The sequence below is a fragment of the Rattus rattus genome, chromosome 2 (assembly GCF_011064425.1).
Source record: "Rattus rattus isolate New Zealand chromosome 2, Rrattus_CSIRO_v1, whole genome shotgun sequence".
Lineage (NCBI taxonomy): Eukaryota > Metazoa > Chordata > Mammalia > Rodentia > Muridae > Rattus > Rattus rattus.
The window spans coordinates 52,795,047-52,819,814 of NC_046155.1; the positions used below are offsets into that span (position 1 = coordinate 52,795,047).

Genomic DNA, 24,768 nt, shown 5'->3' on the forward strand with positions numbered 1-24,768 from the left:
TCACCAGCAGAGGCGTGGGGCTAGGGTACAGAGGAGGTGCAACAGCCACCCGGCGCTCCTAGGAAAGCAGGTGACTCGCCTCACACTGACAGTCAGGGTGCACCGCCGCTCCTAGAAGGAAGTGGCATGTGCGTGCACGAGGAGTTTGGGACAGCACAGCCCTGTTGGTCAGCTGGCAGCTGCCACCAATCCTTTGCTGTGTTTCACTTTGAAACACAAAAACTGTAGGAAGTGATACTTAGCTTCCACAGGGACACCTTAGTAAGTAAGGCGCCCTGTTCACTGGTCATCCTTCATACAGAGACAGGCGTGTCCTCTCGGCGTGTGCTGCACCTTGGAGTGCATTTATAATCACTGCCTAAAGAAATGTTCACAGTGGCCGAGGAAAAACCCTTCCGGAATGTAATTTTGCCTTGCCTATCCATTTTGGGCATTAAACTTTTGACTTGGTTTATTAATAAATTTAAGAATTTATTAAGACCCTGAAACTGAACATGGTGCTTCCTTACAGAAGGGCATCTCAGCCGTTTTCTCCTGTGTGAGGGAAACCGAGGCATTGTTAACCTCACAGGTTTTGTTTGTGTGGGTTTTTGTTGCTTAGCTGTTTGCAGCCCTGGGCATTGAGCTAGGACCATGTGCATGATCCGAGGTCATTTACCCTGGGTTCCAGCCTGTAATCTCAAGTCAGATCCCCTTTTCCTCCTTTAATTACCTGGAAAGTCCTCGCTTCTTCATAGACAGATTCAAGACCCTTAAATCTCTAAAGGCAAGTTTCACCTGCTTTTAAAGGTCTGCCACCTCCCCCTGCGGATGTCCCCACACCTGGATTGCTTGCTTGGTGTATGCCTAGTGGGACACTCGGGAATCGGGTTCCTTCAAAAATTTTAATTTTTAAAAATTTTTATTATTTATTTTTTGCTCTCCCCAACCAAAGAAATACCTGAAATAATTTGAGTACACAAAAGAGACATGGCAAATACACAACCGAATAATCTGAGAAAGAGGGAGATGTTAATAGTACCCTGTTTGCTATTTTCTCCTTTAAATTTTGACATGTGGGGAATCACACAGGACCTTGCTGGTTAAGCACTTACTACTGAGTTACATCCTCGGGTTTGTCATTTCGGTAAAGGTTTTAGCATGACAAAACAAAAATGTGACTTAGCCTAGTGAAAGACTGGTTTAAAACCTAAAATGTTAAAAGATAATTTGCCGCATGGGTGAACTTTTGGAATTGAGTAATTCGAACAATATCGTCAGAAGTGTTCCTCCAACATACTTCCTTAATTTTTCTGGTTGCTCTCTTTACTTTTGTAGAAGGCTGAATTCAGAACAGAGCCTCTAATTTTTAAGAGAATGGCCGGCCTGTGTCTCACCCTTGAGCCATGTCTCCTGAGGAAAGTTGTTAGGCAGAAACCGCGGGGATCTAGTATAGAAGATAAAGCCACCTCCCCCGTGTGTGTGGTCTGGGTGTTGATTCTGGTCTGCTTAGCAAGAGGGACCTGAGCAATGCAACTCCTTGGCTGAGAGAATTAGGTTTGGAGCGACCTTTAAATTGTTAAGCAGAGAGAAGTGCAGACGTCCCTTCATCCGCATTAAGTATATGCAGTTGCAGCCTGGAGTCAAGTGTTAGACTTGAGAGGACAGGCTCAGTAAAGACTGGAAATTCTCTTCCGATCGTTCAATCACCGTGGCTGGGCCTGTGGATGCTGTAAGGCCCAGCCATCATCAGCCAAACCTCTGGCCTCGCTGCCCTTAATCACCATTGCTTGTCAGTGACACAGCTGGCCACTTGTCACCTTTCCTGCCCCTCTCTCAAACGCTACATTGGAGATTGTCACTTGACATCATTTGTTGTGTATTAAGACCCAGTGAGCTAATGAGACTATTCTAGTCCCGTTTGAGAGAAAGAGGGGGCCTTGCGTTATCCTGATGCAGTTGAGACTGTTGTAGAAAGTTCAGTTACAGCCCCAAAGGAGTCCACATGCCGCACACCGCTGAACTGTTAATGCTTGGTAAAGCAGACTCAGACTGGAGAGCGCAGTGTTTTAACGTCTCCGTTATACGCGCGGTCACAGCTGGAGAGCGCAAGTGCGTGAGGCTCTCTGGAAACATTTCTAGGAAAAAATGCCCTCTGGTTTTCCCAGAGAATGGACTGTCAGAGAATTTAGGCCTTTGAGTAATTCTGTCACCTGTTTTCCCTGTGTAGAGCTTAGGCTAGGTCGTGAGAAGGGAAGAGAAAGGGAGAAAGTAACCGACAGCAGTCTGCTCCCAGCACAAGTGGAGGCCTTGTGCTGGATCAATGGAACTGTCCTTTTTAGAAGTACTGCAGTGTGTGACGATCAGGAAGTGTTCAGGTCATTCTGCCTACTGCATAAACAGCATCCAAGCCTGTAGGATGGCTACAGTTACTGAACAGTGTGGGTGCATGTGTGTGCGCGTGTGTGCGCGCGTGTGCACGCACGTGTAATTAGAAGGTGGAAGGAGATAGGAACCTTGGTGTTTTCTATCTCCTCTGAGGTACTGTAACTGCACCCTCCTCCAGCCTGTGTTTTAGGCATTCGGCACCCCTTTCACTCTAACAGCACAGTGGGGAGCTTACGAAGGGGCCTAGAGAACAGATACACGGTCTCTGACAGAGTTCCTGGGGGATGACAAAGTGACTTGTGTCTGCCGGGCACAAAGCGGTGGGGCGGGAGGCCCAAAGGTGCAGGTACTTTGAAGAGTTGGGAGTGCGATGGTTGTTGGCTAACGGTTCAGAGTCGCTGTCGTTAGAGCGTGTGTGTCTAGTGGATATCCAGGCTGTGCTGATCAGATGATTTCTTCCTCAGACGAGCTCACCTGCGCCTGTGTTTAGAACGCTTAAAAGTTCTGATCCCGCTGGGCCCAGACTGCACCAGGCACACAACACTTGGTTTGCTCAACAAAGCCAAAGCACACATCAAGGTGAGAATCTTCGCTCCCATCTTTGCAACGCTTCCTGTTTGTGTTGTGTCCAGCTCACTGGGCCGTCCTCTTTGCTAACTGCCCTCCACAGAAACCTTTGTAAAGTCTCACCAGCCAATCCAATGGCGCAGCACAATGTGATAAATGAAAGTGTATTTTTGACCTGAGAATGCTAGGGAAATAAGTGACCTTTCTGATGCCCAGAAGGAAGGCAGTTGCGCCCCCTTGTGGAGACGCCGTCATTTGGCTTTCTCTCTCAGTAATTTTCCATCAAATACCACTCTGCAGGAGGTTTCTCTTTGTGGAGGTTACCTCACAGACTTTTATAGTTCATCTCGTTCAAGCAATGTAGCGTTCACACGCAAAAAAGACAACTGGTTTTATGCTTAAAAAGTAAGTGATTGGGGTTGGGGATTTAGCTCAGTGGTAGAGCGCTTGCCTAGCAAGCGCAAGGCCCTGGGTTCGGTCCCCAGCTCCGAAAAAAAAGAAAAGAAAAGAAAAAGAAAAAAAAAGTAAGTGCTTATCCGTGCTTATATATACAAGAGTACATACGTACCCACATATAAGTATGTATATGGGTATATGCCCCCTTCATACTTTCTTTGCCAAAGAAAACTGCTAGGCAGAAGTTAGTTGTACTTTTTCAGACTGGACTGCAGATGTAAATAAAATGTCTCCATTTCAGAAACTTGAAGAAGCCGAAAGGAAGAGCCAGCACCAGCTTGAGAACTTGGAACGAGAACAGAGATTTTTAAAGCGGCGACTGGAACAGCTGCAGGGTCCTCAGGAGATGGAGCGGATACGAATGGACAGCATTGGATCAACGATCTCCTCAGATCGCTCGGATTCAGAGCGAGGTAGGCAGTTCTGTTTCTAAGAAAATACCGGGTGTCTCTGAAAGGGGTAGGGAGACTGCAGACACTGCGTCTGTTAACCAGGCTGTAGTTCTGGGTTCTGTTGCTTTGTGCTGGAGAGCAAAGCCAGCGCGGAGCACGCGTGGGCTCTGCCTGGCACACTCCTAGCTCCCAAATGTGGGCTTATGCACCCTAAAATTCTCTGGCAGTGCCTTTGTGAACCACATTTTTTTCACATATGTATATACATATTTTCTATTTAGAAACAATTTTAAACTTACAGAAAAGTTTTGTTTAGAAAATGCCAAGTTATTAGGGGCTGGAGTGGAGCACTGACTTCTCTTCCAGAGGTCGTGAGTTCAATTCCCAGCAACCACATGGTGGCTCACAACCATCTGTGAGGGATCTGATGCCCTCTTCTGGTGTGTGTGAAGACAGCTGCAGTGTCCTCACACACATAAAATAAACAGTAAATCTAAGGAAGGAAGGGAGGGAGAAACAAAGAAAATACGGAGTTCTTACCAGGAGAGAGACATGGTCTGAAGCTACATTTGATGCAAGAGAATCTAAAGCAAACCCTTAAACCGCCTTTGCGGTTAACCTTAGTTACCGTTCGGAATTTGTAATGGATCGTAGAAATGCATCTGTGAGCTGAGACAGAGTGGGAGCACCAAACATTTGGATGCATAAACGTAAACTTTCTGTCTTTAATCTTATTTCTCCATAACCCAACCTCCTCTCGAAAGCAGCCCTGATTAATAAACAGCACTGGGAATTAGTTTTTGGTTTAATGTAAAACAGATGGTGTTAAACCACTTGGGTTGGGATTTAATATTAAGTACTAATTCCCAAATCGGCCCGGTGCTGTCAGTGGGAGGTCCAGACGGACTGGCGTCGAAGGGTTTAGTAAACTTGCTCCCTAAATTAAGAGCCCCAGATTGCCCTCCGCGGAAGAGTCCCTGGTCCCCGTAGGTCACTGATAGCTCCGCTGAGTGACCCTGACTGTTGCAAGTGCGCACACAGATTGTTGACGCTCCTTCCTTTCCTTTCCTCTTCCCTCGGCAGAGGAGATTGAAGTGGATGTGGAAAGCACAGAGTTCTCCCATGGAGAAGTGGACAACATCAGTACCACCAGCATCAGCGACATCGACGACCACAGCAGCCTGCAGAGTATTGGGAGTGACGAGGGCTACTCCAGTGCCAGTGTCAAACTCTCCTTCACGTCCTAGAACCCAGCATGACATAACAGTGCAGGGCGAAGTGCTCACTGGGCCAGTTCAATACCGTCTCTCAAATTGGGTTCATGACGCAGTCTCCTCTTTAAAACTAAAAACTATACTTGAACAAAAGGGTCAGAAGACCTGTATTTAAGCAAATACTTAAAAAGTGAGGTAGAGCCTCCCTGGTAGAACAAATATTCCTATATTTGGAAAGAATACAGTTTCTAACAGCAGAAGAAATGTGTGTGGTTATCTTAAGTTGACGTGGTTGACTTAAGAGACAATGGAGACTCCATTCTCCTGTTGTAGTTTGCTCACTCCGTGTTGAGCAGACATTTAAGGATAGGGTTATGAACCCTTCCTGAGCTTCTTGGCCCTAGAAACAAAATCAAACTTAGAGTAAGGAGAAGACAGGATAATCAGGCATTAATCTTGGATAGCTAAAGAGCTATTAAAACTCAGCCTCTGTGTATCATGAAGCCTGTGGATGATCAATTCTTTTAAAAAATGAATTTTTAAAAAGCTCATATCGTGCTCTACAAAAGGAGAGACTCCCATGAAGCCTTTTGAACGAGATCATCATGCAGCTCAGCTTTCTGTTGGATTCCATGCTAAGCCAGCTAACCTTACCTGCATTGTTAGCACTAGAGCAGGCAAGCACCCGCTCGCCACCCTTCGGCCACGTAGGGGCAGCCCATGCATGACAGCCTGAATCACAGGAGGAACAGCTCCGTGTGCGAGCCTCGGTGTCTGCGCGGATCTGAGGAGCTGTGCACGCAGTGTAGCAGGCCAAGGTCTGAGCCACCACAGCATTTTTATTTGAGATTTTGATAACTGTTTGTATGTGTTGAAAACCAAAATGACATCTTTTTAAAGCTTGTCCATAAGTAAACATAGATGTCTTTTATAGTGGAATAAAACACGTGGGGGAAATCATCTATTTTGATGCAGCATTTGATAATGATAAACACCTCACGCCTCACTCTTTTCAGTGCGCAGGACGGACGAGGTCTGGGCTGGGTAGACGAAGGCAATGCTGTTTTTGTTTTCTTTAGGACCATTCCCTTTTACCAGCTTTTAACCGTCTGATACCCATGGTAGGCACACTATCCTAGTTAACATAGTTACGTTCCGCACTTGTCTCATTTAATGTAAAGATCTGCATTTTCTACAGGCAGTTTCCTCCCCACAATCCCACTGTGCAGGTGCTACTGTTGCTCTCACAAATACCTGCAGAAATGTTATCTTCTGGGTGAGACTTCCAGCCGCACTCCATGTCATGTGCCCCCTCCTTTCAAACTCGAAGGTTTCCCTCTGGGCCACTGCTTTGCTCTGGGAAGCCTTTCTGGATACCTTACCCCAAGCTGTTCGGACTTTGTATTCTTTAAATAATTTAACTACCCTTAATTACTTAAAAAAAAGCTTTATGATTTTCATAACTTATTGCCGATTTTAATGGGTTGTTAATTTCAGTCCTGTAGTTTTATTTTATGTTTAGATAGGGCTGGGCAAGGAGAAAGAAAATAAAAACAACCATATTCAGCAGTGCAGTCGAGTTGTGTGTTAATGTCAGAGCTTCCTTCCGGGAATAGCACGTCTCCGTACAGGAAAAGCATCGTCTTGGTCACACATAAGGGCCCAGCACACTACCCAGTGCTTTTTCTGTACCTGCAAAAAGTACTCCGTCCTTGCTTGGGCTGTGTCTGAGTGAAGTCCTCTGAAGTAGTTGTGAAACAGTGCATGCCTCCAGTTACTCTGGCTGTAACCTTCAGGTGCTGAGGAGAGAATGGAAAAACCCTCTGGTTTCCCTCAGTCACTCCCGGCCAGGTAAGATGTGCTCTGTGGCTTAGCTGTCTGAGCTTTCTCTAAAGTGTGTCTTTACCATGGAAAGGAAATGGAAGCCATTGTGTGGTTTTGCTATTCCTTTTTGAGGGGTTGGGGAAGGTGCGGGGAGCTAGGGTTCACGACAGGATTTCTCTCTAGCCCTAGCAGCCCTCAGACTCAATTTGTAGACCAGGCTGGCCTTGAACTCAAGAGATCCACTTGTCTCTGCCTCCTGAGTGCTGGGATTAAAGGTGTGCACCACTACCGTCCAACTACAGCTTCTTCCTTTTCTCATGGTGTTAACTGACGTCATCTTGGCCCAGGACTGAAATTTGGAACATCATTCAGACAAACTCTATGCTGCCATTTTGTGTTTATATAGGATGATGGGCTGCAAGCCTTCATTACAAACCTGCACATAACATTAACTAGATGTTCCAACACTACTCCTTCCCCAGTTTGCTCTTGGGGAAGGAGGACACACGGGTAGATTGTGTGGTTAAATATTAACTCTAAAAGACAGGCTGGCTTAAAGACTAGTTATGCAAGAAATAGAAATCAGATAAAAGATACCTGCTTGGCACCCTCTGTGGGTAAAATTTCTTGAGTGCCCTTACCTTCTAAATGTATTTTTGCCTTTATATCAGAAATTATAATAGCAGTATGAACTTCAGCCACCATTCCTATTGTAAAATTTAACAATTATCTACCCTAGTTCAATACAACCTGACTAGTATTTTCCTGTGCTGACAACTGGTAACAGCTTTCAAGCATCACAAAGATGTCCTCTTGGGATTTCTTCAGCCACCATAGGCAATGAAGCCCACCCATTCCCACCGCCTTATTAAGGTATTCTATCTAATGCCTGTATTTTTGTTCTTTAAGACGGGCTGGCCTCAACTTTAGGGAAATTCCTGCCTCTACCTATGTTCTTGTATGAAGAGGTACAGGTTAATTCCCATACCTGTTTATATACCAAAGGAGCCTGACAAAGTCATTTTGATTCAGTCTCTGATCAGCAGAGGTAACGGCTGTAAAGGGAACTTTGTTATTTGTTTTGAACTACAAAAATTCTTAAAAGCTGAGAATTGAGGCAGAGCCCTTAACCTCAGGGCCATAAGGTTTCTTGGCTCATATATCCTGAGGAATGGTTGACCCTAAAATACTCAATTTTTTCCCTTGAAAGCCACTATCTTTCCCTTTTACCATTCCTATCTTAAAAAAAACAAAAACAAAAAAAAAACCTCCCAAGATAAAACCAGACAAAATAAAACTTTCCATTTTACTCAGCCCCAACATGGGATAGAGCCTGGGGCAAATGACCTGTTTCTCCATTGAGCCCGTTTCCTACTACAGTTACTGATTTACTCAGTCTTGAAATGTAGAAAAGCTTAAATCAAGAAGAGGTGACTGTGTGCCCGTGTGCGGGTACGTGCACTTGTGTTTGTAAGCCAAACGTCTCTGGCATCATTTTTTAGCTCCCATCTATCTTTAAGACTGAGCCCCTCATTGGCCTGGAACTTAGCAAGCCCCAGGGAACCTCCAGTCTCCCCCTCCTTGGTGTTGGGATTACAAACACACTTCACCCACACAGTTTTGTTTACTTACGATTTCCTTGCATGTATGCCTGCATGTGTATGCCTGATGCCAAGAGGCCAAAGGCCTTAGATTACGTGGAATCAGTTCCAGCCACTTTGAACCACCATGAGGATGCTGGGACTTGAACTCCAGTCCTCCAGAAGAACATCCAATGTTCTTAACAGCTGAACCATCTTCTGTAACCTACTGGCTTGTTTTTTTTTTTTTTTGTTTTTGTTTTTTTTTGGTTCTTTTTTTTGGAGCTGGGGACCGAACCCAGGGCCTTGTGCTTCCTAGGCAAGCGCTCTACCACTGAGCTAAATCCCCAACCCCGTTTTTTCTTTTTTTTAATATTCACTTGAGAAAGGGTCTCAGTGGCTGTCCTGGAATTTGCTATTGACTAGGGTAGCCCCAACTCAGAGATCCACCTGCCTCAGCTTCCTAGAGGCAGATTAAAGATATGTGCCACCCTGTCTGACTCCCTGGCTTTTAAACAAAACACAAAGAAACCAAAACATGAGGTTTAAAGCTGAACTTGGGTCCCAGTACTTACAAGGGAAATAGTTTACCAAATGAACCATCTTCCCAGCTAAACCCCCAGCCCCGAATCCCACTATTTTCTCCACCTCTAATTTCAAACTATTTATGTGGGCTGTTTTACCAAAAAGTCCCATTTCTTAGATACTGGTTCATACACATAAAAACTTGGACTTGTATTTCCTTCAAATGATCCCCCTCAACCTCTAAATAGACGTGACTATGGACCTCACTTTGTCTTACTTAACTTTGGAAGATAAATTATCATTAATAGGTGGCAAGTGAGCACCTATTGTTTTGAAACCTAACCCAAGGCTGAGTACGAGTGATAACGACCACTGCATAACTAAATGTGCCTGGTCAATATTCAGTGATGTGTTCAACTACAGACTGGTCTTGACTTATGCATCAGATCTGCCTGCCCTTCTTGCTTTTTTGTCTTGTGATGCTAGGGGTTGAAGCTAAAGCTGACCTAAGTGCCGTTAATGTTCTTCCCACCAATACACCAGTGCAGCTGTGCAGTTACAAGGATACCAGACGACTTGACCTGGTTGTTTACCCTTCTCAGCCATGACTTAACACTTTTACAAACATCGCCAACTGGACTGGTTAACACGCTTGCCTAGCAAGTGCACATCCATGGGCTTTATCCCCAGCATCCTATAAGCTGGGCGGGACGATGCAGGCCTGCAATCAGCTCTTGAGAGGAGGTGGCAGGAAGACCGAGTCATTTCCATAATCAGTGAGCTTGAGACCAGCCTGGGCTACCTGGTACCTTGCCTCAACAAAGACAGCAGCCAACAAACTTCACTTAAAAACTAAGTGAATTAAGAGCGCTTAGAAGTTACACTGCTTGAGGCAGTAACTGGGATACCGAAGTATTCACACCAGACACAAAAAAGCATTGTTTAAAATGCAGCACAGGCTATAGGTGTCTAAGACACAGTTAAAAACAACTCTGAGGTTGTAAATGAAGTGTCAACTCACTTTGTAAGTTAGGTCACACGATCCTAACTGCTTTTGGAGGAACAAATGCCAGGCCAAACCAAAGGGATGTGGTATTCCTTCCTGCAGCCCCCTCACCCCATGACAGGGTTTCTGTAACCCTGGCTGTCTTGGACCTGGTCGGTAGACCAGGCTGACCTCGAACTTACAGAGGTCTGCCTGTCTCTGCCTCCCAAATACTGGCTGGGAGTGCACACTACCATGTCAGCCTTCCTGTTACTTCTGATAAAAAAAATAAAAAATAATAAAAAAAAAACCTGAATATCATTTATAAAAGACTAGGCCAGCTGCAAATCTTGGTGTTCAACTCTAGATTTCCAGGATATGAGTCAAATATTTCCTCCCGGTCTGAATTCCTTTTCTTGAGTCAGAAATTCACTGAATTTAAAAAAATGTGATAAACACAGCTTGAAAGGGGCAGGTAGGAAAACATCAATTTTACCAAGAAAGGGGAATTGAACCAGCAAATTGATAATCTTGACTTTGGTCCCTAAGCTGGAAAAGCAGCTTCTACAACAACCTGATGAGTTTAGTTTAATCAAGAGTTCATCTGGCTATGTTCTAAGACTGACTTAGGAAACATTTATAAACTAAATATTCCAGAGACTCACACTGGGTTCATACAATTAACTGTTAAGACCCATACATCGTAGAAGCTACCAATGTTTACTGTGGGAACTACATGACCAAGGCTTAGGTTTGGTATTAGCTAATTTTAAGTTGTCAACCACTACAGACCTACTATTCTCAGAACTGAGGCACAAAAGAACCACTTTCATAGATACATAAGCTGAGAAGTCAACTGGAAAACCTCACAGAAGGTAAACTGAACATTGGCTAGACCAAATTTTATATGTCCCATCTATAGTACCAGTTTCAGAATCACTTCTGTCCAAGCCTGTGCATACATGTGTGCATTTTAAAAATGACAGGAAAGGAACTCAGTAATTAGGTTTCTTATTAAAACTATTGAATTCCCTGTTGGGCTTTCCCTCCCGATTGCAGTAAAAACTTAAGTTTAATTTGCACCTCAAACCCTTAGATATAAAGAATGTTTATAAATTACTAAACACTGACCTGTTGAACCTCTGTAAAAGTTTTAAACAAATATAAAATCTTGTTAGTTTAAGCATACCTTTTCATTTTAGTACTTGTTACTATCCGAGCTAGGCAAAAAGCCAAATCAAACTTTTTGAGTAAATTTTTAGCTGGTCTGGTTATAAATTACCAACCCTAACCTCCTGACACAGGTCCTGAGAAAGTCACCTGTCTGTCACCCAGCAAGTATGTCTAAGGAGAGCTAAGTTGAGCACTCACACCACACCACACCACACCAAGATGGCCGGAAGTCCTTTACCAGTACTTTAAAATCTGAGTTACAGCATAGTTTTCAGCTACATACCAGAATCACCTGAATGTTTAGCAGGCTCACCAAGGTCTAGGTAAGTCTGGGGTGAGACCCAGGCAGGAATTCTTTGGTTTCTGTTATAAATTTCACCAGTTCCCATGAGATGTTCAAGTGTCAAGATTAAAGCTCAGGGATTATGTGATGACATCCAGTAGCTATTATACACTGCTGTTTAAGGACACCAGATACTGTCTTTCCAGAGTAAATGGCAGACATCCCTTAAGTCACTCATATGTCAGATACTGTCCCTCTTAAAACACACTAGCTCAATTCTTGAGAGGTTGCACACTAGCAAGTGGTGAGTCAGGAGGCAGTGAACAGCCTGGTTCTAGAGTCTTTGCTCCTCTAACCCTTTCAGTTTAGTCCAAAGAAACCAACAGCTTAACACTACGCTATCCCAAAGGGCCACACCTCTAGATCTGACACAAGACTGAAATACTGATTTTCAGAACAAATATAAGGTCACTTCCATTCCTTTACTAAGGCAAAGCCCTTAAGGAAAACACACAGAAAGAATGCCCATAGGCTATGGCAGAGTGGTCTCAGTCACCACAGAACTGCCGATGTAAGCAAGCATCAACCAAAGTCCTGCTCTAGCATATACCAAGGCTAGCATACCATTAGCATACCAAGGCTATACCATTAGCATACCAAGGCCAGATCAACCATTGGGGGGGGCACAATCACACCACGTCACTTGTCACTATGTTTTCATCTAAGCATCTCCTTACAACTGTTAAGTCCACTTTGACCTTTGCATTTAGGAGTTCTCGGGGGGGGGGGGGGCTGGAGAGACGGTTCAGTGGTTAAGAGCACTGACTGCAGGAGTTCTCGGGATTGAATACCCTCTACCCCCGCAAGTCTCTGCTAGGGGGGGGCTAACTGCTGTAAGCACCTTAGGCAAACACTTTACTCAGCAGCCAAGTGGCCCCTTTTCTATGCAACCCATGCCTTTTTTTTTTTTTGTCCTACATATTCAGCACGAAACCCTAAAGGGAAAAGTTCACCTCACCACTATCTATAAAATTTCAGTTTACCAAGACAAAATTTACAAAATAATGAAATTTACACATAATCTTATACATGCCCATTAATTAATCCTTTATGACTCCATTTCTTATACCCAATGAAGGAATTCCTACAGATTTATGAACCATTTACCAGACTCAGCATTCTTAGCAATGGAGTTCTGTGTACACGTCTAAGGCTTACTCCACCAGACGGCAGGAGCTGCAGACTGCACCCCTTTGTTAACACACTGGAGATTTTACAAACTTTATTTATTAAAGTTAAACATACAAAACTGAAATTAACACACACTCTAAAAATTATCTTCTTCCAATTAACAGGAAGACCCTTTTTCCCTACCTTTGCTTTGTTTAAACTCAACTTGGGATAGCTGTGGTGCTTCACTTATGCCAACAAATGCTGGCAACTTGATCTCGTTAATAAAAATTACAAACTCAGCTACATGAACATAATATACAGGGAAGTTATGGTCAGATTAATGCACAAGAAATACAGGAAAATGTAATCGTGAAGACATTCAGTACTCTTGTTCATTAATTTAGCCTTGGTTTGTTTTTGTTTTTTTTTTTGGTTTTGTTTTGCTTTTTACAAAAATAGTATCTACACTGTATACAGGGCTGTACATCAGCTTTGTCTTCCCATATAAACATTACACATCCCAAAACGGGTACCACTACCACAAGTGAAGTCAACAAAGGAAAACACCAAATAAACAGAGAAGGGGAGCACATCCTAAACATGGTTTGTTTGGTTTTTTAATATAAAATTCAAACTCAATGACAAAAAATACAAGGTGAGTCAATTGTAGAGGTGACCTAATAGTCCCAGGAAACAATTCAAGGAAAAAAACCTCAAAATAAACTTTGCCGTTTATAAATTAACCTATACTTGGGCTTGTCTGGACAGTGCCAGGTTGTAAACGGAAGCAGCTCTCTTCAGCAGGCTGGCGTTTTGCCTTGATGTTCCTTCCACTGCACTGTTGGAATATATCAAGTGCAAAGCATCTGAAAATCCCAAGTTAGGACTTACAAACTGTCCACACAACATCAGTTAAGTGGCCTGACGTTCCTAAGTCATCTACGTGCCGACTTATGCAGCACTTAGCTAGAAAAGTTGCCTTGTTCAACATACTGAGGAAGCTGTGGTGAGTAGCAATGGAAAGTTACATGGTAGCAGTTATCAAATGTCTTCAAGTTTCATCCTACCAAAGCCAAACAATGACAACAACGTATCTTCCTTACTCATCTAACAAATAATTTACCTTTAGAAAAATATAAGGATAAAAAGGTAAATGTAAAGCCCTGCGGAGATGAAATCCAACAGTTCCTCACTACTGAGGCATCAAATGCCTGACATTGTATTTGGATGTATCTTGATACTGTGTCATGGGCTTGTCAGCAATTCCACAAGTTCCTACTCCGACTTTGCCCGTTACACTTTCTGGCGAAGCAAAAATACTCCTCTTTACCTGGGAACAAAATCAAAACCATTTCTGATCAGTTTCTGAAAACAAATTTCTGTAACATATAACCTAACAAAAATTTTTTCTAACAAAATTTTAATGTTAACATATACTCCATGTTTCATTGCTTACAAAATTATCTTGTAGAAAATACCACACTACATATTACCACCAATAGAAAGCTTACTTGTCATTTAAAGGGTGAGCTAACTGTGGCTGTAAGGGATTTTATGGTGAGACCTGCTGTGGTACAAAGTGACAGGAGGAAGCACTACTCTTCAGCAACCACATCCACTGACCTGGCTGCCCTGACAGCAATGAAGAATTAAACTATGGGTGAGCGTCAGGTCATCTGTATATCTGAACTCTACAGTGATTTTCAAGGCAAAAAAAGCATATTAAGGACTTAAACGTTCCTTTAAATAGAAACCCAGAATAGAAATATGTTAAAGAGCAGAGCTCAGTGTATTTCCTGAAAGGTCTGAAGGCACCAAACAGTCTTACAATTCCTTACATAAGCCTGCTTTATTGCAAAAAGTGCCTAATGACTACCGACAAAGATTAATTATATTATCAAGAATTGGTTAAAATAATGTCCTCTGGAAAATCTACACCTCCTTTTTCATTTTGAAGTTATTTTCACGGCAGCTGCATTTTCAGACCAACAAAGTGATGAGGGATGTACCAACCTGGCCTTTCTTGTTTTTCGAGTACGCCCTGTTGTTGAATTGCTGCCATTTCACCTTCTGGTCCTCTCGCTCCTGCTCAAGCTCTTTTATTCTCTGTGCTTTTTTCAAAGCTTTTTTCTTTTTATATTCACGCTGCTGGGCAATCATTTCTTTTCTGTGTGGAAAACACAGACGTAAATGTCAATTATTAAGATTTACAAGATGACTTCCTTGAAATGGTGCAAAAAACAAAACTTACAAACTAACTAGTTTTATTAATGAGAGTACAACTTTTCATTAAAAATCAATGCCAAACTCTAGGTGCCAAACTCTAGGTGTAGTATATAGCATACTTATAGGTAGAAACAGGAGGATCAGAAGTTCAAAGGAGGCTTGCCAACCTGGAGGCCAGTCTAGTATACACCGGACCCCATCTTTAAGGAAGAAAAACAGGACTGAGGAGAGATAGCTCAGTCCAAGCTCATGAGCTAACCTGAGTTTAACCACGGGGCCCACAAGGTAGCAGGAGAATCAATTCCTTAGCTGTCCTGATGTCTACATGAATCTATACAATAAATCAATGTAAAATAAACAATGCCATTCACTGAATACTATTAAGACATGTTCTTTCAGAAAAAGGTAGATAGAGTTCAGTGGTAGAACATTCTTGTTAAGCATGCCAAGACCATGACTCTGCCCATGACAACAAAAACTTTGTATACATACACTGTAATGGCTGGCAAAACCTTTACCAATTTCTAAAAATAGTGCTGTAATGTATGTAACACCTGGAGAAACTGTATGAAGTGATTTAATGACTATAAACTGTTTCATCTACACTGGAGGAAGAGAGCAACCAGGACCAGAGAAATGAATGGCCTACCCATATCCTCAAGACCAACAGCAGAAACTGAATTGTCAAAAGTAGGATTCTAAGTATAACCAGGGCCTAAGCTACCAATGATCTCTGCTTACTAACAGCAACCGATGAAATGGAAGGTTTTTAAAAGGAACAAATCCTGATTCCCTGCACCAAATAACCAACCTACAGCCTGAATGTGTGGGGTTGTTTTGTTTTTTAATACAGAAAGCAAGAGTGAAACAAGAAATTAGATTAAACAAGGTTTTAAAATGTGATTTTCTTAATCAGGGTGTTTAAATAAGTTATTTTAACAAGTGGTATTTTTCTAAATTCAAGTATATTTATGTACCAACTTACATTTTGGAAATTTTTCCAAAATCAGAAACACATTTATCAGCTCAGCCTTGAAAAAAAATCACACAAGCACACACGCAAAGCACACAGACTCAGAACTTTGTCTCCTGTTATCTGTCTATCCACCTATGGTCCCAAATTTTTACCAAAAAACTGTTACTGCTAAAATCAGAAGTGCTTCTGTGCTCTTTAGAGGAGACATTTAGCAAACAGTACGAGAACTGTTACACATTTTACTTCACAGATGAGGCAGATGTTAAGTTTGTTCAACATCAATTAGAGAAGGGTCAGGCACAAATATGTCTCTAAAGCAATGTCACAGTGCCTTCACTGTTTACTTTGCTACCTCTTGTTTCCATCATTACTTCAGATGTCATTTTCCTAAGGAAACTCTTCTGGTAATTACGGTCCCTCCCTCTTTTGTGGACCTAAGAATTTATATTTGCCAGGCAAGGCTCCACACATAAGCTATATCCTTAGCCCTAGAAGGCTTCCTCAATTATATGTTCTTTTCTGAATATAGATTCAGCAGGAACAAGTTTCAAGATGGCCTTCACTGTTTAGTCTTAGGACCTGACTTACAAAAACACAGCAGATGCTCTTAATACTAGCATCCTCTTTACTGACTGCATCAGTAAGGTACAGTCTCCACCTTAGCTGGGCACACACGCTGATGCAGTTGTTCACAACAATGTTAAACAGTACTGAACTCTGCTCAGTGCAGCCAGCCTACGTGCATTACCTTTGCAGATTACTTCAAGGACCCAAACGGAGGAAACTCTAAGTTTCAAGTTAGTCAGCTGCTTTAGCCAGATATAGAGACCCTTGCTTATAACCGGAGTAGTACTCAAAAAACCAAGCTAAGAATGAGAAGTCTGAGCTGGCCTGTGCCTGTGCCACACAGCCAGTCTGTCAGTCTGGGGAAACAGTCACTTACTTTGACATGGGTTTGTTGCCGCTGTCCTCTTTTGCTTTCCTTCCTTCCTCTACAGGCTTGAGGTTCAACAATGGAGTCACTTCGGCATTGCCATAGACAGCGAAGGTGATTGCAGCGGTGCCGTTCTCTTCATCGATCTCCTCGATCTCCGCTTCATAACACCTGTAAAGATATCATGGCTGTAAGCAGGTGAGTAAAGATTTAGTACTCAGCCTACAAGACTTATACTGCAGTGACACAATTATCATGTCTCTAAAATAAACTTCTGCAATCAAATGGCCCTTTCAACAAAAATGAGAGGTTTAAAAGGCACCTGGTATTAAAAGTCCTAATTTAAAATTTAACAGAAAGGTCTTACACATCCCCTCACTGTACTAAATCTCTGAGAAAAGCCAATTCCTAAATGATTCATATCAATGCATGCACTTGAGTGCAATGAGAATACCAGTCATTCACTTTTTAATTTTGAGAAAACAATTCGCATCATTTTAGAAAACATTCTTTCATCTTTTTTTCTTTTAGGAGCCAACCACTCTTCTCCTCAAACTTACACTCAACCTAAAATTAAGCAGCTTAATGGCAACCACCCAAGAACCACACTACACAGATGACTAAAGTGCAGACTGAACAGAAGCGTCTTACCATTGCATCTTATTAACTCAGGTTATAGTTAGAGGGTGGTTCTCTACACTTACTGTCCATCTTCACTCCAGACGGCCATGCACTTGTCCCCTACTTTCCATGAATGAGTGGGCTGAGTAGAAGCAAAGCTGTCTGAACTTGTGAGAGTTTCCGAAGGCTGAGTTGACAGAAGGTCTTTGGTCAGTTCTATGACTTCCTAAAAAAGAGAACAGGAGCTGTACATTTGTACTTTAATACTACCAACTACATTCTTTGGTTTTTAATGATAGGTCTTATATCACAACACAGTTATGCACGTTACATGTACAGTTCTTAGTCATATTGGGAATACTGTTTCTATGCCCATATAGAGGCTAAGGAACATTATATACTAATAGTGAAGATAGGCATCTTCAACTTAACTGTAAATACTTCTTGGAAATAAAGTAGGCAAGTTTCAGCCACATCTGACTTCTAAAATGCCTTTTGTGACTGACAGATTTCTCTACAGATGAGAAATAAGACTAAATTTGATTCAAGGTCACTTTTACAACTACCATGTGTATTTCATGCAACTACAGTTTTATAGGCATTTCTTGGCAGAAACACTCAACTGTGTAGCCAATATACCTCTTCTACAAAGACTTCAAACACTGGAAACAGTCTCGTTAACACGCAGAGTCCCTACTTATACACATTTCTGCCAAAATAATCTATAGCATAAATAAACTGGTAATTTTTCACCCCATTTAAGGGAGAACATCAGGTTAGATTTAAAAATAGCCTAACCCTATTTATCAGGCACAGTAGCACAGCTTGGTTTTACAGAAAATAAAACTCACACGGCAGATAATGCCCCTGTGTGGCAGATATTTTCTAATTCAGGCTTCTGTGTCTTTGACTCAATAGTTTAGAACTTGACAAATAATATAGACAGGTGCTTAACTACTCATCTGCTATATTCTTGCACTAATCCACTATCTAATTTTTAAAGAACTTGCCTACTGGTTTACCACAATATTGCATTTAAAACATCATACTCTATCTATGTTTGAGGACAAATAAAGCAAAATTAAATTCTTATTTAGTTTCTTTTGGGCACGCACTGAGATTTTGTAATGGTTGTTTGGCTCAGTAGCCAAGAAAAGTTAAATATTACCCCTCCTAAGGATTCTAAATCTTCCTGGCTACTTTTGAAAAACTAGTATTTGTACCTTTAAAAAAGAAAAAAGATTAAATACTTAAAGGGTCAGCTTTGTGAATCAAAACAGACCAAACTAGACTTGAGTTGAAAATAAAAAAAACAAAAAAAAAACAAAAAACCCCCTCTGAGTTTGGCCAAGTAGTCACCTTTCCCCTGCTCTAAGTCACAGGAGGTGACACACAGCTTAGTTCTGCACACTGAAGACCGAACCTCGGGTCCTGTGCAAACCAGAAAGTGCCCCAACACTGTCGAAACTGTAACCCTCAAATATTTTTTAATTAAACAATTGTAATTTAACCAATTCTGTTAACTACCTTCAGAGCCAGGGATATTAGCTGACAGGCCTGGCTCAGAGCCCACAGTCTTTATCACTATTTGCATCCCCTTCCAGGGATCATATATTTAAAGCACAAATATGCACTCTACTGTAAGAAGTCTCAGGTTGAGAACCTCTTATATGACAGAATATTTCCCCACCACATTCATAACATTCAAAGAAAGAGTCCTGAAAAGCTGTGCACAATCTTCCAAACCCTGTGCAAAGATGGCCCTTTCTGTAAACAACAAAATCCAGAGCATTTTCTCCTGCTGTCCTATAACTCTGTCACCTTACATGTCCCTCCCAGTAATTTATGAAGAAACTTCTCAACTTTTGTCTTCACATGTGTATATGGAGCAAAGTATTAGAAAAACTATTTTATGGATGAGGGGGTTCTTGAAAGTACATACCATTAATTACTTTTCCTCCCCCAAGTCTGAGTTCTGAAACTGCTCCTTCACTGACAGATGGGCAGCAGTTACAGTTATCGGCAGTTCCAGGAAGCATCAGATGTTGTGATCTACATAGCAGCAGGTCAAAGGGGGTGCACTCAAGCACTCTGCTTACTGAAGGAAGGCGTTTCGGGGATGCAGAGAGCCACTGTAATATATGAGACAAGTGACTTGACCCCTGCCTCCTTTAGAACCAGTTTATTCAGCAATACAGCCTAATAAATTGACTTTTGTGATTACTATAGACTGCCCAGGGAACTAACAAACTGGCTAGCCTGATTTTACTATATCTACTTTCTTTTCTAAGTCGAAAAAAGTGCAATTAGGACTTCAAAAGACTAATGTGTTGCCTGAATTTATCATTCCATATGAAAGATGGAAACTTTATTGGAAAAATATACATAAGGTATTAGAAGCCATTATGATACTGTCCCCCTGGGAAAAAAAATGCAGAGGCCACAAGCTGAATAACCAATCTAATCAGACGGGATTTAAATAGTGGGACAAGATATAGTTATGTCCCCAAAGGAGTGAGCAGATGGGTGGAGGTGAGACCCACACGGAAACAGAAGTCACTCTCTAGTCTCAATGCAAACTAGGTCAGAAACATACATTCAAATACTTTCTGTAATTTTACCTTATCTTAAGAAATGATTTCCATCTTCCAATAGTTTTAAGTTCAAACCACACCTGGTAATCAAAACCAAACTTTTCATAATACAGTAAGAGGAAAAAAATAATGAAGACTGGTCAGATAAACTATTCTATACTGACACTACTTAAGGTATTCTTAGTACTTAAGCTTGTAAACCTGTACCATCCAATATTTAATCAATTATAGCTATTTAAAACAAAAAATTAAAAATTAGCCCCTCAATTACCCTAGCCCTATTTAATTATCCAGTGGCTACTTGTGGCAGTGGCTGTGGCACTGGACCATGCTCACCATCAGAAAAGCAAGCTCTGCCACACACTGCTATTCTAACTAGCTACAGAAAGGAAGATACTTTTGTAAACAAATGACTTCAAAGTCATTAGTGCTTTGTTTGTTTGCTTTTTAATTGAAACTAGATCTTAGTGTCACCTTGGGTGGCCTGGAACTCTATGTAGCCCAGGTTGGCCTCAAACACGGAGATTTGCCTACTACCTCTGCCTGATTTGCTTTTTGTGTTTTGTTTTGACTTTATTTTTCAGTGCTGGGAATTAAACCATAAGGCCTGTATATTCTAAGCGGTTGTATCTCTAGCCACCAGATCATTATTAACTGAGGCCTAGATAAGTCTTTTAGATTAAAAACTGGGTCTAACCTAAGGGTTTCTGCCTGTCATACTTTCCATTATAGACTTCCTATCAAGATAGCTGACTCCATACTCCAAAGATAATTATTTACCCTAGAAACATTTAGAAAGACCTGGTAGTAATAGTGTTTGAAACTAGGCTCCCTCTACCATTTCTACAGAGACCTCTCCTTCCACTGCCCACGAAGTACAGACAAATGTTGTTTCTTCAAAGAAAACGAAGGACTACTTTTAAGTCGCAGAGGTAGATGAGGCAGGTTAGTCTGTCACTTCACCTTCATGCACTCAGTACAGATGAGCAAATCAAATGGGCAGGCAGCAAACACTGGGTTTCTGCTTACAGAACAGTCGATCTGGGAGTGGGAGAAATGGTTTCCTAAGTACCTCTAATGAATGGCACATGCACTCCATAGGCCTGGCTTCTAAACACTGAAGGGACAGTATTTTTCAAAGTAAAATTATCCTGCATTAAAACAAAACAAAACAAAACACCACATATACTTTATTGTAAGTCTAAATGTCCAACTCATTTTAAATTATAGGTAAGATCTTTCAGAATCCCAAATGTATTAAGCCCATTAAAGTTACATTAGAGAGAGAGAGAGAGAGAGAGAGAGAGAGAGTGTGTGTGTGTGTGTGTGTGTGTGTGTGTGTGTGTGTGTGTGTTTGGGGTGGGGTTCTCTTTGAAACAGGGCCTTACTATACAGCCCTGGATGGTCTGGAACTCAAGAAGAGCTCTGCCTACCTTTGCTTCCAAGGGCTGGGACTAAAGGTGTACATTCACAGCTGGCAAAATAACATGAATGGTGTTAACAGTCATCAAAAGGATAAGGAGAGATGGCTCAGCGGTCATTAGCACTGACTGTTCTCCCAGATGTCCTGAGTTCAATTCCCAGCAACCATGTGGTGGCTCACAACCATCTGTAATGGAATCCCATGCCCTCTTCTGATGTGTCTGAAGTCAGCAACAGTGTACCCACATACATGAAATAAGTGAATAAATCTTTAATAAAAAGATAAGGAGTGACTGTTTAGAAGGGACACAGAATAAGCAAGAAATCATCAAACACCCTGAACGTTTCTGAAGTATCAGGTTCAGAATTTTAAGAGCATCCTTATGATCAAAGTTTTCATATACAATACTTATAAATTATATATGGTACTTTTCTTAATCTGGTGTTCTGAGAAGCAACGGGTATTTAAAGTCCTGAACTCCCAATTCATGTCCTTAGATGTTTTGTTCTTCCTAAACGTTTCATGAAAAGTTAATCTCTTTTTCACACTACTTTAACAACTACAAAGCCTACTCTTAAATCCAAATACCTATATAACATTCTTACAGACAGAATGTTATCTCTTAACATGTGGCGTGTTCTTAATAAATACCTATATAACATTCTTACAGGCAGAATGTCATCTCTTAACACATGGCATGTTCTTAATAAAAGGTATACCCCATTAGATTTGAAAAACAAGGCTGCATTTCATTTTCAGATAATTTAGTGTCATTAAAAAGAACCTTAGTCCGATTGTATATTACTCCCTTAATAGTGTTACCCTTTTGAACTAAGTTTCCTTGTCAAGTCTTTTAAAATAAAAGCATATTCCTTCCGTAATAAGGTTTCTTCTAATGAAATCCTATAAGCACACGCAAGATTTACAAAACCCTGAGTGTTTCGGTGATTCTGACGTACACCAAATGAAGGAAATAATTTTAGAAGCCTCAGTATCTGTCTCTCTCTCTCTCTCTCTCTCTCTCTCACACACACACACACACACACACACACACACACACACAAAGTGGGAGCACCTTCCTCACAGATGCTTTGAGTGCCTATGAATTTTGAATGCGTAATTTGAAAAAGACAAATATTCTTTTCAAATAACATTAACTACAACTGTCCACCTATACTTACTTGCAAATCCTTCTTCAGTTTCAGCAGATCTTCATTTTCTCCATTTCCCGATAGAGCAGCTTCTACTTGCTGGAGTTGAGCTTTGTAGCTGGCCAACTGTTTTGCTAGATCCTCTGACATCTGAGGAAAATGAAGGCCCATTAAGGCGAGTCAAGTACCAAATTACAAAAATCTTTGTCTGACCCGCCTAATTCAACCACTCTTGCTACAACACTGAGGTGGTTTTGGTCGTCACCATCATCTTTACATTATTCCGCTTTAGCCAATCCACAGACTTCAAGGCAATAAATTCTGAAGACTGCAAACATGTCTGGTACATTCTACACAAAAAAAGATCCCCCCCAAAATCATGCTAGTAAAAAAAAAAAAAAAAAAAAAAGGAAAAAAAACTGCTTTTCCTTTAACTATTATGGGAAGGCAGTGTACGGCCGGACAATAAAGCCTGCGACACACTTCTTAAAAGTTGAGAAAGTCAAAATCAGGAAAACTAGCACAGACAAAACGTCTTCAGTTAAGCACACAAACTCCTCTCTACCATCCCACTAAAGGTGTTCGCAGTTCCTCAGGAGGCAAACTCTTCACACAGAGGTCATCTTAGCAACCTGCCTTTTGCCAAACACAGCTCGGCGTCCTCGGGAACCGACCAGTCCCGTAAAGTGTACGCAGACTAAACATACGGGTCCTCCGAGGACCACCTCCGGAACATTCCGGCCCACCGGAAGCCTGGAATCCCGGCCGAGCCTTCCAGTCTGAGGGGTTAGACAAGCCAGCCCTCCTCCCAGTCAGACAGCACCCCAGAGCCCGCCATCATTCCGTCCATCATTTCGGACCAGGAAACCTCAGCTTCCATGGAAACCGCCGAGCCCCGCACCCTCACAGAGGACCTCGTCGGAACGGCGCGGGCGTCTCCCCCACCCGACAGGTTCCCCAGGACGGCCACGTTCGCCGCTTCGGCCACCCACTGGGGGTGCGAGAGCCGCTGGCTCCCCACACTGCCCGAGCCGGGCCCCGCTGAGGCCTCCGCCTCAACTCCAGCCCTGAGGCCCGACTAGGCCTGACCCTCCCTCAGAAGCTCGTTACCTTGGGTGGGACTGGGGATGGGACAGCGGGCAGGGGTCGGGGAAGCGAGCCGAGCGGCGGCAGGGACAGCTACAGCAGGGGAAATTTCCACCACGACGAGATTCGGTCGGAAAAGAAAAAACTCCGCCGGCGAGGGGGGAGGGGAGAAAAGCCGGGCTCAGGCAGGAAGAAAAGACAAGGCGAGCGAGATCTCGCGAGATGTACAAACTCTCGCGAAATGGCACCCCCGATCACGTGACCCCCGCCGTCCTCTTGAGCAAACTGCGATTGCGGCTTCGGAAGGGGGAGTGGGTGTGGTCTAACGGGCAGGAAGTGGCGTGTCTGCGCTGCGCCAGGAGCAGAAGGCAGGTTCGTCTTACGTCAGTTCCGCCTCGTAGTGGGAACGGTGGCTGGCGCGCTCTTGTGGGGTGTTCCTGATGAGAAGGAGATTTGCGAATGGGTTGGGAGAGATGGCGCGTTCCTTGTGTCTCACGGGGAGGCAGAGACAGGCAGGTCTGAGACTGAGGCTGCATAGGGAGACCCTGAAGTCAAGAGAAGGAAAGTTTTGTTGTGTAGAAAAAAAATATAGCCAATAAAGATAGATTGAGCCGGGGCTGGAGAGATGGCTCAGCGGTTAAGAGCACCCGACTGCTCCTCCAGAGGTCCTGAGTTCAATTCCCAGCAACCACATGGTGGCTCACAACCATCTGTAAAGAGATCTGATACCCTCTTCTGGTGTGTCTGAAGACAGCTACAGTGTACTTATATATAATAAATGAATAAATCTAAAAAAAAAAAAAGATAGATTGAGCCATAGAATGGGAACAGTGACCATTTCAGGTGCGTAGGCATCACCCATGGTAGCTAAAAGCCACGTGGTGAAAGAAAACAGAGAAAGGGAGGTTGTCAAGGTGTCCCAAGTATGAAGCATATCCCACAAAAGAAAAACAGTTACCACGAAAAGTTGGCGATCACTTACCCAGTGATCAGCCTAAGCATCTGTAATTGTAAAACGACCTTACTTTAGGTGAGACCTCTTGGCCGAGTAACGGTCAACATGAAGTAACTTGTCATCTATGAGGATAATCAAGCCTTTCAGTTTAAACGAAATATAAGCGTTACACTGAATGGCCGTGTCAGGAAAGAACCACCTATCCAGAATGTGTGGTGTTCTTTTGACTTAAATACTCAAAAGGGTAACGTAATTTTAATGAG

General features: G+C 42.4%; 2 protein-coding genes across 4 annotated transcripts in view; one reads left to right on the top strand and one right to left on the bottom strand.

Annotated features, from left to right (window-relative positions):
* Nucleotides 1–6,570, top strand: part of Mxi1 (MAX interactor 1, dimerization protein) — a 40,772-nt gene extending 34,202 nt beyond the window's left edge. The window contains exons 4-6 of the mRNA XM_032892187.1: nucleotides 2,832–2,946; nucleotides 3,632–3,803; nucleotides 4,866–6,570. Of these exons, the coding sequence (XP_032748078.1) occupies nucleotides 2,832–2,946; nucleotides 3,632–3,803; nucleotides 4,866–5,029 (451 nt within the window). The 3' untranslated portion in view covers nucleotides 5,030–6,570. The remainder of the gene's footprint in view (nucleotides 1–2,831; nucleotides 2,947–3,631; nucleotides 3,804–4,865) is intronic.
* A 6,063-nt stretch (nucleotides 6,571–12,633) lies between these two features.
* Smndc1 (survival motor neuron domain containing 1) lies at nucleotides 12,634–23,786 on the bottom strand. Of its 3 annotated transcripts, none has more exons than XR_004386825.1 (6): nucleotides 23,575–23,786; nucleotides 22,495–22,614; nucleotides 17,380–17,522; nucleotides 16,685–16,863; nucleotides 14,553–14,706; nucleotides 12,634–13,869 (listed from the first exon to the last, which is right to left on the bottom strand). XR_004386825.1 is itself a non-coding variant. In XM_032892189.1 (6 exons), exons 2-6 carry the CDS (start codon nucleotides 22,612–22,614, stop codon nucleotides 13,732–13,734), a joined length of 717 nt encoding a protein of 238 aa, XP_032748080.1. In that variant the 5' UTR covers nucleotides 23,575–23,778; the 3' UTR covers nucleotides 12,634–13,731. The 3 variants fall into 3 exon arrangements, 2 of the variants coding, with proteins under 2 accessions (XP_032748080.1, XP_032748079.1); XM_032892189.1 differs by having other exon boundaries at nucleotides 16,685–16,846; nucleotides 23,575–23,778; XM_032892188.1 differs by lacking the exon at nucleotides 23,575–23,786 and adding an exon at nucleotides 23,101–23,494 and having other exon boundaries at nucleotides 16,685–16,846.
* Nucleotides 23,787–24,768: the final 982 nt, after the last annotated feature.

Excerpts from the sequence above, each read along its gene's own strand:
- Smndc1 (XM_032892188.1), bottom strand. The coding sequence starts at position 23,169 with ATGTTTAGTCTGCGTACACTTTACGGGACTGGTCGGTTCCCGAGGACG. Across the intron at positions 16,847-17,379 it reads GTCTGGAGTGAAGATGGACA|GTGTTATGAAGCGGAGATCG; the intron begins GTAAGTGTAGAG and ends ATATCTTTACAG. Across the intron at positions 14,707-16,684 it reads GGCAACAAACCCATGTCAAA|AAAAGAAATGATTGCCCAGC; the intron begins GTAAGTGACTGT and ends TTTTCCACACAG.